Genomic DNA, 15,625 nt, shown 5'->3' with positions numbered 1-15,625 from the left:
AGAATGAAAAGTCATTCCACGTATGTATGTCAAAATACTTTCTACTATCATGTATAATAAGAACTAAAAAATACTTTTAAAAATGAATAGTTAAATAAAGACTGTGTGGCCCACAAAGCCAAATGTGTTATCTCGCCTTTTAAGAAAATGTCTACTACCCTTGGATCTGTGAGATAGGAAACACCCTCGAACACTGAGTTAGCAGGCAGATTCCAGCTGGAACCCAAGGGTCAGAGGGAAGACCTCACTCAATGAGGCCTCACCGCTCCTCCAGTGGAGGCAGCTGTGCCTCGACTTCAACATCATGGGGAGAAAGCATTCCCTTTATTGCTAAGAAAATCTGAATGCCAGTGACAGAAGCTCAGAAATCTGAATAGGTAAAAGCCAAGTAATGACACCGTTTTCTTGTGGACAGCCTACACAAACATTCCCTGAAATCAAAGTGATTACTCATCTCCACTCATTTGAACTATCTGATAAACAGCCATTTAAGCACTGTACCCCCATCCAGTTACAAGTAATACATACATTACATTTTCTTACCTCTCCCATAATATTTATTATTTTTAAATTTATCTGTGGTACCAGGGTTGAATTCAGGGTTGTTTAACCACTGAGCCACATCCTCAACCCTTTTTTGTTGCCTTTATTTTTATTTTTTATAGTTATAAATGGACAGAATGCCTTTATTTGTTTATTTTTATGTGGTGCTGGGCAAGCACTCTGCCACTGAGCTACAGCCCCAGCCCCCTTTTTGTTTTTTGAGACAGGGTCTCACAGCAACTTAGTCACTGACCTTGAACTTGTGATTCTCCTACATCAGCTTCCTGAGCCACTGGATTAAAGGTGTGCTTCACCATGCCCTGCTAAAAATGACTACTTGAAGTCATGTTTTTGTATGAAATACCTTTTAAAAGTTAGGTTTTTATATATATCTTGGATTTTTTAAGAAACAATGGAACAAAAAACCATATAGACAACACATCCAGAGTTTCCACATGTTACCAGTCAAAAGCATTTCTAATGTATTATTCAATGTCGCCCAGAAAAGGATGTATGAAACATTCCTCCTAGTATTCAGAGCATAGGAACAGGAAGCTTCTCGTGGTAATCCCTATTTCCTTTCACATGCTCACATCAAATTATGTAAACCATGCTATTTCTCCATTCTTCTGCAGAACCTGAATTCACCAAATGGTAAAAATTATCTTCCCTTTTCAAAACACAGTACTGCATTTTACACAATTTTTATTTTCATGGTCTATTACATGTAATCATTTAACACAAGCTGCCCAAAATCCGATTTGGAAGTTGACAATGTATGACAGACATGTAAATTAACATCATTAATCCTACAGAAGAAATGGATATCTCAATTTTATTTGAACACAGCCCAAATGAAAAGAAAAAGGAATTAAAGACATTTAATTTAACTGCCATCTACACTAATAGAACGCAATTATTGGCCTCTCTTTGGTCTTGGATCAAAATCCTCATATACTAATGACTAAAGGTGATGAGTCAAATGGGGCGTGGCGCGAACCATACAATTCAACAATCTGCAGCTTCACCATGGAAAACCAGATACTGCTCATGTCCTTCCTTATCTAAAAGGATAAGCAATGTTTCCAGCTCCATTTTGTAATTCATCTTGTATTCCATGGACAGCATTCTTCTCAAGTCTTGAAAGAGAATTCTGTCTTAATTCCAACATTAATAGTGAAATCTCTGGGCATCCGGATACGTTCTTCCTATTCTGAACATTTCATCTTAATTTACATGGCCATCCCATAATTGGTTTATGCCAGCTATCTTGCAGAGGATTTTCAGATTACCAGAGAGCAAAAAGCAGCAGCACACAAATGAGCTCCAGAGTCGCACAGGATAGCTATAAAAACAGCTCATTCATCATCTCTCCATTCTGATTCCAGAGACAGCAGTGAAAGGTGGCATTTCCACCCCACTCGCAGAGCACACTGAGAAGCTTGCTCCGCCACCTCCACAACTGAAACTGACCGATTAGCTGCTGGAGAAAAATCAATACAAATATCCTAGAAAACACCAGCTTGCAAATTCATTCTGGCCCTAACAAAGTCCTGGTCACCATTTGACATGTTTTTCTAGCTATCTGAAATGCAGCCATGTCACACCCTTGCAGCCTTAGGCCCCAGAACACAGTTAAGGCCAGGCATGTTTTTAAACCCTCATCAGAAGAGGGGAGGCAGGAGGAGGTTGGTCAGGAGGGCAGAGGATCACTCCCAGTGAGACTAAGATGACATCCAGAGAGTGACCTGGATTTTGCATTTTGCACTCAGATGCAGGTCGGGCCACAAAAATGAAAAGCACACTAAGAGGAAAAAAGTAGTTGTTGAAATTCCAAGGGGGAGTTATATCAGATACATTCTACCAACTTTCTATCCTAAAATATGAATGAATCCCAGTGAAACTCCGCATCATGAAAAACCACAGGAATGGAATCCTAATTAGAGTAAGTTATACTCTGTGTACGTGTAATATGTCAAACTTAAAAAACACACACACACATTCATATATGTATATATATGAGAGAAACTAAGGTTTCTTTTTAGAAATTTGTTTCACTTTGATGCTATCCATTCAACTTTATTGAACTCTTTCTCATTTTCGGCAGCTGGATGCATGATTGGCATGATCTTAGTTCTCTTGGAAGCCCTTTCACATTCAGGGCAATTTTGTGATTGTTTCCCTCTCTACTGAATGCTCACGTGCCTTGGTGAGCATTATACTACAAAATAAATTTTAATAAAAACTTTTTATAAATATGCTTCTCTATAGGAAATTGTGATTTTATTGCACATTCTATGATGTCAGAAAACTCGGATTCCAACCCATATTCCACACACTTTTATAGCTTTAAAAAAGACCAATGTGTGTGGCCGACATAGTAGCTATTTGAAAAGCTCAGAAAAGAAAATGCCACCATAAGGATAGGAACTCGAACTACTACTGACAGTGTGGGGCCTGAAACAGTCCTAAAATGTGCTGACGACATAGACTTTTCATTTCTGATCACCTTTCACAGAGTCATGCTGTGAACTCACTATAGGCAGGCAAGCTAGTCATGGTAGAATATAGAATGCAAGGGGTTTTTACCATTAACACCTGAATTATTAAAGAACTAAATATAGAAAAACAGAAACAAGAAAATGGTTTGTTTCTCATATTTACCTTTATAATTATGCTGAACAATTTTAAAGCTTAAAGAGGAATTTTTATAAGATTATTAAAATCCCAATGTCTATGAAGGAAAAAAAAGATGACTCTCCCAGACTGGGGATGTAGCTCCATGGAAGGGCATGAGCAATGTCCGGGGTCTGACCAGCCACCACCGGAAGGAAGGAAGGAAGGAAGGAAGGAAGGAAGGAAGGAAGGAAGGAAGGAAGGAAGGAAGGGAGGGAGGGAGGAAGGGAGGAAAGGGAAGGGAAAGGGAAGGGAAAGGGGGGAAGGGGGGGAAGGGGAAGAAGGGGAAAGGAAGGGGGAGGGGGAAAGAAAGGGAGGGGGGGAGGGGGAAAGAAAGGGAAGGGGGAGGGGCAAAGGAAGGGAAGGGGGAGGGGCAAAGGAAGGGAAGGGGGAGGGGCAAAGGAAGGGAAGGGGGAGGGGGGAGGGGGAAAGGAAGGGGAGGGGAGGAAAGGAAGGGGAGGGGGAGGGGGAAAGGAAGGGGAGGGGGAGGGGGAAAGGAAAGGAAGGGGGAAAGGGAAGGAAGGGGAAAGGGTAGGGGCAAAGGAAGGGAAGGGGGAGGGGCAAAGGAAGGGAAGGGGGAGGGGCAAGGGAAGGGAAGGGGAGGGGAGGGGGAGGGGGAAAGGAAGGGGAGGGGGGAAGGAAAGGAAGGGGAGGAGGGAGGGGGGAGGGGGAAAGGGAGGGGGGAGGGGGAAAGGAAGGGGAGGGGGAAAGGAAAGGAAGGGGAGGGGGAGGGGGAGGGGGAAAGGGAAGAAAGGGGGAAAGGGAAGGAAGGGGAAAGGGGAGGGGGAATGGGAAGAAAGGGGGAAAGGGAGGGGGAAAGGGAAGGAAGGGGGAAAGGGAGGGGGAAAGGGAAGGAAGGGGGAAAGGGAGGGGGAAAGGGAAGGAAGGGGGAAAGGGAAGGAAGGGGGAAAGGGAAGGAAGGGGGAAAGGGAGGGGGAAAGGGAAGGAAGGGGGAAAGGGAGGGGGAAAGGAAAGGGAGGGGGAAAGGGAGGGGGAAAGGGAGGGGGAAAGGGAAGGGAGGGGGAAAGGGAAGGAAGGGGGAAAGGGAAGGGAGGGGGAAAGGGAAGGGAGGGGGAAAGGGAAGGGAGGGGGAAAGGGAAGGAAGGGGGAAAGGAAAGGGAGGGGGAAAGGGAGGGGGAAAGGAAAGGAGAAAGGGGAAAGGAAAGGGGAAAGGAAAGGGAAAGGGGAAAGGAAAGGGGAAAGGAAAGGGGAAAGGGGAAAGGAAAGGGAAAAGGGGAAAGGGGAAAGGAAAGGGAGGGAAGAAGGAAGGAAGGAAGGGAGGGAGGGAGGAAAGAAGGAAGGAAAGACGGAAAGGAAGGAAGGAAAGGAGGGAAAAGAGGGAGGGAAGGGAGGGAGGGAGGAAGGAAGGATAATGCTAGCAACTCAGTATCTTTAAAATGTGAGCTAATAGACTGATGTTTCCTACAGTGGTAAGGGATAAGCCCATCCTTATCATGAACTTGCACTTCCCAAATTTAGAAAATGAAGGGTAACTGTCATACTACCTAGTTTATACACAGAGAAGTTTCTATTCAACATATTTTAGAAGTAACCGAGAAAGCTGTCATTTTATGGTCATCACTCATGTCACTCTTAGGGTATTTCAACAGTCTCATGTGTAGTACAATACACCACTGCTAACTTTTGGCAAGTTCATTGAATCACTCGCCTTAACTCACTTGAACACGAAAACCTGAACTCGTAACTGACATCTCCTAAAGAAACACAGTATACCTCTGTTGCCCAGAGGACAGTGCTAAAGAAACAGAGGGTTACATTGGATGGCTTTAGGAGAATTCTCCAACTGGGTCAAAGCAACGATGTTTCCTTTTTTCCCCCATCATATATATAAAACATAACTGTGTCCACAAAAAGTCACCATCATATCAAATGTTAGCTTCAGTTACAAGTAAGGATAGATACCAGGGAATGAAGAAAATAATGTCTCTCATAAACCACCATTATGCAGGTTATATTTTTCTTTGTATGTGTGTTCTAACAAAACTTTACTTGTGAACACTGAATTTGAATCATAATTTTCAAAACTCATGGTGTATTTTTTTCTGGAATTTTTTCATTTTTTTTCCCTTTTAGTGGTATGTTACAGTTCTACATAGTGGGATTTGTTGTTCCATATTCTCACATATAACAATATAACAATTTGGCCAATCAGGTTTATCAATTAAATTTTCAAGTACGATAAAGTAGAAAGTTTCTAAAAATTATATGTGGTTGCACTTGAAAACACACAATGTTGAAAAAGTACTAATTTGTATGCCTTCTAATTTGTAGTTAGTAGATAAATCACCTATGTTTAATATCCTCATAAACTGACAGATACATGGAATAGTAGCAGTAGATAAGAACATTGGCAAGAATACCAGATGCATAAATTAGGTTTCTAGGTGAATTCTTGCCCCTTCTGAAAAATCCTTCAAGTCTTCATGCTGCAGAGAAGACACTCACCCCGGCCTTCCTCTGACTGGCAATGAGACTCACCGTGTCTCCTGTTTCTATTCAAAATCAGCTCAGTATGAACACAAGGTAAGAATAAGGATATAAAATCAGAAAAAAAATGTTGGGAGGAGTCAATAAATCAACGAAGGGTCTCTTTCTCTGTACTAAAAGAAACATTCCAAATTCGTGTTGATAAAAGCTTTGGCTAGACTCGACTTTACAGAAAAGGGGTTGGAATGCACACTTCTGAGATACAGGGTATGAGGTACTGAAAGCAGCCTTCCAAGCCACTTGCTCAAAGGAAAAGCACATTGCCAATAACTATCAGCCCACAAGATTATGAGACAATAGACTAGCTGATGTAGGATGACAAAACACCACTGTTCCACACATACACATTACAAATAAGGACAGAAGAGGAAGTTCATGTCTAAGCAGTTATGTGTCAATACCACAGTTACTCATGTTAAAGATAAGTCTCCCTCCACGCTCAGAGATACCAGCCAATCACACTTTCCAGCAGGGGACAACTCAAGAGCACTCTGTCCCTCAGATCGGCCCGTCAGGACCGTTCTTCCCTGAACCAACAGTCCCCCAGAGAACAACAGTGGCCTCCTCTGTCCCTGGATGGGCAACCTCCGTTTTCCTTCAGAGACTCCTGGACACCCTACTGGCTCTGTTTCCTAAATTGTCAAGAAAATCACCAAAAAAAAGGGGGGGGGGGAATCCGAGTATTTCTCTCAGATCTCAGAGGCTGAAGAATTTAACTTTTTTTTTCTTTTCCATGGAGACTAGAGGTGGGGTATAAAGGCTCTGAAATGTGACATTTACCTTGGAGTAAAAAGAAAACAGTAAAGCAGAAAAATATAAGATTTAACCTAAGTGGTTAAATCTGACAACATCTATTAAGCCGCAGTATTTGTCAACTTCAGAAAGCTGAAGCAGCAGGTATCTAAAGTGAATAATACTTAAAATACTGACTGTTTCAATAAGAAGACTAATGTCACACACAATTCTAGAAACACTTACCTTGAAAAGACTGTTTGGCTCTATCTACTAGTTCATCAATGGGATAACTGGCCAAATTTCCTCTGGCGTGTTTAGTTTTGCAGTAGGTACATGCATTGAGACACCTGTTCAAATGATAGCAATAGATAAGACTCAGTTTTAAAAACAATGTGTACATAACATGAAGAGGGACAAACTAGTCTTACTTTAATAACATTCACTTACTTTATAAGACAGACATAAACAATGAATATCTGAATGTCTCGAGTTTATTTTATTCCCACCAGGTGAAGCAAGTTGCAATTTGTCTTAGTTTAATGGTTGTTACAGACCCTAATGTTATCTTAAAATACAAATATCCATGAGAAACAAAGTTCATAAAATATTACAATTATAAGTCAAAAGAAATTCAACACACTTTTGTAAACCCCTGATATTTCTTCAGATCAAATAAGTAGAATATTTTAGTATTTCTTTTACATACTTTTTTATTAGACATTGTTATTAGGTGTCCACAAAATATATAATATATATTATAAACATATTAGGTATCCAATAAAGCAAGAAATTCAAGAATGTTTAGATGTAAAAAGACTGGGTTATGAGAGTCTTAGCCTAATCAGTGCACTAATCCTCTGATAGGGATTAACTGGGTGGTAACTACTGGCAGGTAGGGTGTGGTTGGAGGAGACAGGTCACCTGGAGTGTGCCTCTGAGGTTTATAACTTGTCCCTGGTGCAGGCAGCTCTCTGCTTCCTGATTGTCATGTCCTGACCTATTTGCCTCCTCCATACCCTACCGCCATGGTGTGCTGGCTTGTCCTGGGTCCAGAGGAATGCAGTGGACCATCTATGGATTGGACCTCTGAAACCATGAGCCAAATAAAATTTCCCTCCTCTAAAGTTGTTATTGTTGAGTCTTTTGTTCACAGTGGCAAAAACAGTGAAAAAGATAGAAATGATAAAGCAAATTCATGTATATATCTCATTACTTAAAGGCTACATAAGTATGTATATATAAAATACACATACATTTGTTATATAGATTATGAAATTTATGTGTATTTACATAATATTATATATATATATATATATATATATATATATATATGAATAGGCAACATACCATTCTTTAAAGAAAATATGCCATTAGAAATTTTTCTCTCCTTGAAATAAAAACAAAGTATTAAAACACATCCAGTGATCATTCTCTGGAATTGTATTAGTCAAAGTAAAGAAGGGGAGGGCTAGGGGCAGCCCCGTGGTACAGTGCTTGCCCAGCACACACGAGTCCCAGGGTTTCGTCCCCAGCACCACACCAATACACATTCACCCCCCCCGACACACACACACACTATGAAATAGAATGACAATATTACTTTTAGAAATTTAAAAATAGGCATTTCCCAGGAAGTTTTAGACATGATTTAAAAAATTGTCTTTCTGTTGACAATGTTGATTCTACATTTATAACTATAAAACTTAAGTAAACTTCTTATTTCAAAATAAACAGTGACAACATAAAAAAATTGTTGAGCTTCATCAAAAAGATGAAGCTCAACAACACTGATCAGAACAAAAAGGAACATCTTTTTGATGATTCAATTTTCATAATAAGCAATAAGGTTTTTAAAAGACCATCATTATACATGCTTTGGGTTTACTATCAAGAAAAACTGGAGTTTTAATAATTGAAGCTGAACAACATGTGGTTTTACGGATACATAACCATAAAATACATACGAATCCCTGTCCTCAGAAATAGACAAGGCCTTATCTCTGGAAACCTTTGCATGGCCTTGTAAGGAAGGTAACACACTTCGAAACATGTCTTCCTGTTGAACCTCCACCCCACCTTACACTTCCAGCACCCCCTCCCTCCTCAGCAGTTCACATTTAGTAAACATAAACTGTGGCCATCTGGCAAGAGGCTCTAACCCTAACTGCCGCAGGTCTTCTCCATCTCATCTCTGGGTTTCCCTGGTCTGGAAGACACTGCCGCCTCTGTGGTCTCTTCTCTTTAGCCCCTGACCCAGACACTGTTGGAGACACTGACATACATACACTACCTCCTGCGGCCCCTCCGGAGGCCACTGCTACCATCTCACAGTCAAGAGCCCACTCAAGGCCACCCAACAGCTAAGATGCAAATCCAGGCCTGCCAGATATTAGATGCCACAGTTTCTGTAATGAAGCCATGATGGACCCCAGAATAAGTGTATGTCCACTACCCTGGAGCTGGGGGTGTGGCTCAGCAGGAGACCATGTGCTCAGCAAGTGCCAGGCCCTGGGTTCAAACACCAGCACCAAAAAAATTCCAAAACCAAAAGAGCAACAACAAATCCCAGATATATACAAATGCAAAATTCAAAAGATAAGGCAGGCAATCGCCCAGCAGGAGGCAAGATGGCAGACTGCTCACCCTCTATGATATGAGGTACTGATCCTTCTAGGGGTGAAGCTATTTATTTAACACAGGTGTGTCTCCTTTCCTTTTGCGAATCTAAAGCCAGACCTCTCATCTATTCACTGGTCTGAACTGGTTACTTCCACCCTAGCTGCTCTCATCCAATGTCTATTTCCCATCCTCTTGCTGGATCTGCAGCAAAACGTGTCTCCTCATCCAACTTGCCATGTTGTCTGCAGCAGCCCTGAGCTGGCACACAGAAGACCCTCCTCAGTGTCTGAGGTCAGCCGCTCAGTGCAGGGGCACCTCCTGGGCTGTGGCCTCTCCACCTCCCAACACCACCTCAGAACTCCTGATCCTTTCTTCATGTGTCCCTTTAACAAAGAAGAGCTCCATAAATTAAGTGGACCATCTTCTCAGCAGCTGCTCATGTTTCTGACTTCTGTTTTTCTTAAAAGGTTCTGTCCCATGGGATGCCAGTGGCAGGAAGGGAATGATGGCAGAAGGAAAGCAGGGAGAAGGGGAACATGTTTAAACATTTATAACAAAAATTGATAAACGTAAAGCACTTAGAAGAGTCCCTGCCCCTAGTAGTGTGGTCTGTAGGTGTCAGCCACTCATGGTTCAATGCGACTGTTCTAAGCAATGCTGTAAGGAGACAATCACATGGCAATCACACATGATGTTCCCAACTTTGTGGAACAGATGTGCTGCTGATAGCTTGGCTTAAAAGTCAACTGTGGAAACCAAGTCATATTTTCCTACTGTCTCATTTAATAAAGGTAGAAAGGTATTCTCATGGAAAAATCACTCATTAAAACGTACTAAAAAGTTTAAATAAAACACGCTGATAGTTTAAAACATCACATTCAAAATAACTCAGGAAGTGTAAATATTACAATGAGAATTCAAAATATTCTTCACTAAACTATTTTCCAGGGGTTAAAGTTGTTGACATGATATTTTTGGAGTCTCTACTCTTTATCATATAAGAGGAATTCATTCTTATCCGTGGTAGTCAAAATCATGTTTTGAATTATTAATATACTTTTATAGTGTTTATTCCATCATATTAAAGTGAAGGTTTCTAAAGTGGACATTTCTTTAAGCATGTCATAACAGGAAAAGCTCAAGCATTAAATCTGCTAAGTCTTACTTTTAAAAAGGACAGAGCTTTGTTATAATGCACAGGAAAAACACACGGTGCCAAATCAGAAAAGAATGAGCTTTTTGATGCTCAAAAACAATTTTTTAAAAACCAGGATTTGTGTTGACCCATCGTTTCAACATGTCAAGCTTCCCTTAAAAATAAAGAACTTCATAAATGAAACTATCTACTAAGGGTTCCTATTATCAGCAAACAATTAAATAATTGTCTAAGAGTCAAAACACTGAGCCAGTTTCTTCAACTTTCAGAAAACAAAAGATCTTTCAAGGTTGACTGTTGAAAGCCAAAACCAAAAGGAGAGGGCTGTTGAACTACAAGAAGATGCAGAGTCCTAGCAGACCCCCCTGGGACCCCAGGATCACAAGCCTCCCAACCTTGCTGTTAGGCCACCAGCCAGGAAGTAAGGAGTCCTAGAAGCAGTGTAACCCTGAGGTCTTAAAAACACATTTGTGGAAGAATATTTTTAAATTACATATAACAATAAATTCACAAATTCTAATGTTCCAAGGGATTTAAAACATGTTATACAACAATTTAATACACAAGTACATAAAGCAAATAAAAACTAAGCTTTTACATATTTAGTTTTTTATTTTTTTAAAGTGCATCTTCAGATATCACAAGTCTGGAATAATTTTTTAAAAACCAGAATTACACTCTTAAAAAAAAAAAAAGTAACCCTTACTGCCTTTTTTTTTTTTTTTTTTAAATGAAGGAGGGTGGCCGATATGACTCAGGCTTCTGTTTCTCCCCTACTGCAGGTCAAGGATGTATCTGAATTTGTAAAAATTATTTGATTTCAAGCATTAATACTTAAAACTGGCATATTCTTTTCACTTTTAATCAACCGACAGAATATAAAATCTTTCTCAAAGCTTCAAATGTTACAAAACAATAAGTCCTCAGTAAGCTAAATCTTGCAAAAACCATACTGTAATCTGGTCACATTCTCTATATTGAGGCGTCATCCAGCAAAGGAAAAACTGAAACCCAAGAACAAAGAGTTCACACAACCCAGGCTGCGCCAGGCTGCATGGTTAAATATAGCCTATTGTTGAGTCCTCAACTTGGTTTTAAGTTCTTCCAGGAGAAGTCCAAACTTTTTGACCTTTCAAACAAATGCAAGAGACAGTCACATCAGCAGAACATGATTAGATCTTCAAGTGATAGTTCATTGAAACCTTTTCACCAAGATCAAAATCCTGAACAAAGGTGAAGGGTGCACTTGGTGAGCTAGCAGAATACAGCTCCAAGCCCTCAACTCCTCAGGGACTGTTGCCAGGAACCCCTCCCCCCATCAGGCTCAGGCTTCTCCCCACGCCACAGTCTTCATAACTGAATTTTATCTTCAATTGTGCCATTTCTGGAGGTTTTTTTTCCTGCACTAGAATATTTGTACTACACTCTGGTTTGTCCTTAGATCATATAAATCTTTCCTCTTCTACTAGAATATCTATGAGAAATAAAACTACATTTGCATTGGAATTTCTCTTTGTTTCTTCCTACTTGGTGTATTTTTTGCTTTGAAAAGTGCCCTTGTATTTGAACTCCCCTGGTTTCTCTTTCACTTTGCCTAAAAGAATTATTCTGATCATCAGGACCCAGCAGTGCTTATAAAATTCAGCACCAACTTTAAAATCACTTTGGGAGGAAGGGAGGTTAATAGTAGTAAAAGACAGTTTCTGAATGTTCGCCAGACTGTCAATTACACATTTTATGTTAACTGTTTCATTGATCATTGCAATAATCTTGATAAAAATATTCTTATTCCTGTCTTCTGTATAGGAAACTGAGGCTCTAAAAGACTCAGAAACTTGCAGACAGTTACACAGAGTCAAAGAGCCTCATCAATCTTAGCTGAAACTCCTTCAGCACCAATTGTACTCTGTGCTTGCCTAGTCACAATGACTCACGGTGTGTAATACATGGAGTGTGTGCTTATCTTAATATTATAAAATTACAGTTTACTTAAGGAACAGGTGTATATTTTTACCAGTTTTAATATCTGCTATAGCATTTACCAAAATACCTTATATACTATTAAAACGACAATAAATACTTGAAGCTGTTGGTGAATTCATAATGGACCACATCAACTTCGAACCAATACTTTGATGCACAGCCAGGAAGCATTGAGGGAAAAGGTGGGCAGTGAGCCACAGCAAGACAGGACAGGGAGTCAGGAGTGTAGGAGATGCAGGGCAGTCATATGGATCTTGCCAGGCTAAAAGATCAACGCTCGGTCAAGAGGCCAGGACAGGAGGCTAGGAACAGGAAAGTGTGAAGACTAGACTATGAGACCAAAACCCTACCCAGAAATGCACCACAATCTGTCTAGCATGCCGAGTAAGAGAAATGGAAGGGCCTGGGGGTCCCCCAAAGAGCACCCATTTCAGTCTTGACCATTTCCGTGGTTTCCAGAACTTGGGACACCAAGTAACACATTTAAAATGCACACACAGGACATCAAATAGGATATGAACTTTCTGTTTTGCCAAGCGAGGACATTCTTTTTCAGAAGTTAGATGATCTCACACTACACCACTCCTATTTTATAAGAAAGAGCCTAGCATAGAGTTAGGAGGAAGGTCATGATGAAAGCCCCAACACACAGCTTCATGAGAAGCCCAATCCGCTGTCCCCGCATGTCTCACCTCACCACAGTCCAGCGAAAACCACCAAGGTCCCCAGAACCGACGGCTGTGGTGACTCTGAACAATTACGTGTTTGTGTTACATTTCTGGGGAAATCTTTGCATCAAAGATATACAGGAAAAAATGAGCAAAACAGTGGCTACCTGTAACTGAAAGGCTAGTCTGAATCAGCTGATATTCTATTGGTAGAGACGTAAAGACCTTTTAACAGGTAGTAGTGACAACACCAGCAACTTTAAATTGTTCTGTTTGTAGTCAATCCTTGACTGGAGCTCCACTACCCCTAACACGAAGACCCATTTTCTGAATGTGTTTACAAAAACAGCAACATAAAAGATGGAACTGTCAACTGAAGAGTGCACTCTTCCAAATTTTAACCTCTCCCACCTACACTGTTATTTTTAATTTTCTAAAACAATGGCAGCAGTCAAAGAATTAAGGCTAAGATATTATCTGTCCCTTCCAAAGTCAGCAGTAGAGACAGCTGCAGTTGCCAAATATGATTTGCTGATAAAGTTGGTCCTTGGAGCTGGAGAGCCCACAGAAAGCTGCAGATCTCAATTAGTTTAGGAATGACCAACCTGGAAATCAAGGAACTTTCACAACAAGAACATTATCTCCTACCACAGCCAGAGATTTCAGTTACACAGTGGGCATATAAATCATGTATAAACATATGATTCTTTCATGTCAGACATGTTCCTAATATCCTTGAGTCACACTGGAGTCATACCCTGAGAACCTGACCTTGCAAACATTTTAAATTTAAAATGCAGTCAATGCACTTACCTATGGAGCACCGTGGCTCAGCAGCACAGCGCAGTTCAGAGGGTCAGTGGTCTCCTGTTGAGGGTGCGGGCCTACCTGGGAGCTGTGGCTCACTGAGCTGGCCAGCCTCCCCAGAAGGGATTCTACCACATACTGCTAGCTCAGGGAAAGATCAGAAGTCAAAGTAACAGTTCTTACGGAATGTATCACTTTCACATGGTCCTAAAGTCAAAGCATCCTAAAGGAACTGTCTGTTCACTATGCAGTTAAAAAGCTCAGTGGCACAGCATGTACTCTGCATGCTCAAGGCCCTGGTTCAATCCCTAACACACACAAAATATACACAGACCACCAGGTAGAAGTCTGCACACATGTAAATCACCCACAAAAGTGCACCTGCACTCAACTCTTCTTTCCACCTCCACCACAGCTATCCCTGAGACCTAAGAATTTCTTGGCTTTTAGGCCTGGTTTTACACTTTTTAGGTACAGATCCCTGGCTCACTCACCAGATATAGTGAATCAGGGTCTCCAAGAATATAACAAAAGTCACATATTTGCACTATTATTATTATGTTTGAGTCATTATATGCTTGAATTTTTGTGATAATACTAGAAATTAACATTTATTTCCTGGTGAATTAATAGTTGATGCTCATCTGCTATTAAACCAAAACTACATTTCCAAATATTGCAAGAGTCAACATGTGGAAAGTAACCCGTAGCAAAGACCAACGTAGGGGTTAACCCAAAGACCTGAAGAGGCCATATGCTAACTCTACCAACCAAAAGGCCTGAATACCGATCATACAATAATGGCCTAAAAGCACGGGTATCAACGAGGAGAGCTATTGTTTCTGCTTCCTCAGTGGCTCTAGAGACTGACGTCTGCCAAGGTGAAATCTCACAGGAAACACTGGCTGGAGCTAATTCTATAGCATGTAACAGGTACCCTATTTTGGCGCCTGGGATAAAAGGTATTGTTCTAACACTGGTCAAAACATCCTGAGAAAAGGGGGGGGGACCAAACTTATATTTCAAGAGTGCTGGAACTGTAAAGCTAAATTCAGATAAATTCCTAACTGTGTGGGAAAATGACTGAAATTGTTTTGGTCAAATAATGGAGAATTACATCAGGAAGACCAACAGGGACTTCAGTGGGAAAGCATACCTAAGCACTTCCACGACTGCCCTCCACTTTCACTTCAACACATACTCCAAATCCGAGGTACACTTCCAGCAAGACTACAATAACGGAAGCAGAATTCAAATGCCTGTCTCCACCTTTTGAGTCTACCACCCAAAGCAGGGCCAAGACAAATGCCATTTACCAGAGACACCCGTGAGGGAGCGAGCAGGCCCTCTGCTGAGCGGCCCCTGGCCGTCAGGGTAATTCCCAAAGGTCAATGACTCGAGAGTTCCTCCCACAGGCCTCTGCTGCCCAGTGGTCCAACGTGGGGTCTCCCTGGGACGCCACACCCTATTTCCTTGACTGACTCCAAGGATCTGTTGACTCTGTAATAGCTCTCTCATTATTAGCATGAGGGAAGAGGTCAAAACTACCCCATGAAATTCACAATTCTGTCCTTTACAAAGAACCATGGATTCTCAGAAAGAGCAATAGAAGGCCTGCCTAAGATGGCTGAGGTCCTGGGTCCCATCCCAACACCCAGCCAAAAAAAAATTCAAAATGAACACCGATGGCAACATCTTTGAGACGAACAAGATTCTACGGAATGAATGTAAATCTTAACACAATCATATCATCTCAATGGCTAGCTGGCGTCACCTTTCAACCAAAAATGCCATGCATCATATTACTTGGCTGTGGCTCTTAGCAGAAAAGAACTTCAAGTGGAGACAAAATGAAGAATGACACAAGGTGCAGCCTGCTTCTCGTCTAGAGTCACACAAGCTGAGGCTGACAGCAGAGAAGGGACAACGG

The 15,625-nt window shown here is 41.2% G+C and overlaps 1 protein-coding gene across 4 annotated transcripts in view; it reads right to left on the bottom strand.

Annotated features, from left to right (window-relative positions):
- Nucleotides 1-15,625, bottom strand: part of Cdkal1 (CDKAL1 threonylcarbamoyladenosine tRNA methylthiotransferase) — a 594,700-nt gene that overhangs the window by 321,558 nt on the left and 257,517 nt on the right. For all 4 annotated transcript variants that reach the window (XM_077801468.1, XM_077801469.1, XM_077801470.1 and 1 more), the window contains one exon: nt 6,706-6,809. In XM_077801468.1, the coding sequence (XP_077657594.1) occupies nt 6,706-6,809 (104 nt within the window). The remainder of the gene's footprint in view (nt 1-6,705; nt 6,810-15,625) is intronic.

The sequence above is a fragment of the Urocitellus parryii genome, chromosome 8 (assembly GCF_045843805.1).
Source record: "Urocitellus parryii isolate mUroPar1 chromosome 8, mUroPar1.hap1, whole genome shotgun sequence".
NCBI lineage: Eukaryota > Metazoa > Chordata > Mammalia > Rodentia > Sciuridae > Urocitellus > Urocitellus parryii.
Note: the sequence above shows the minus strand (reverse complement) of the source record. Positions and strands in the feature narration are given on the sequence as shown.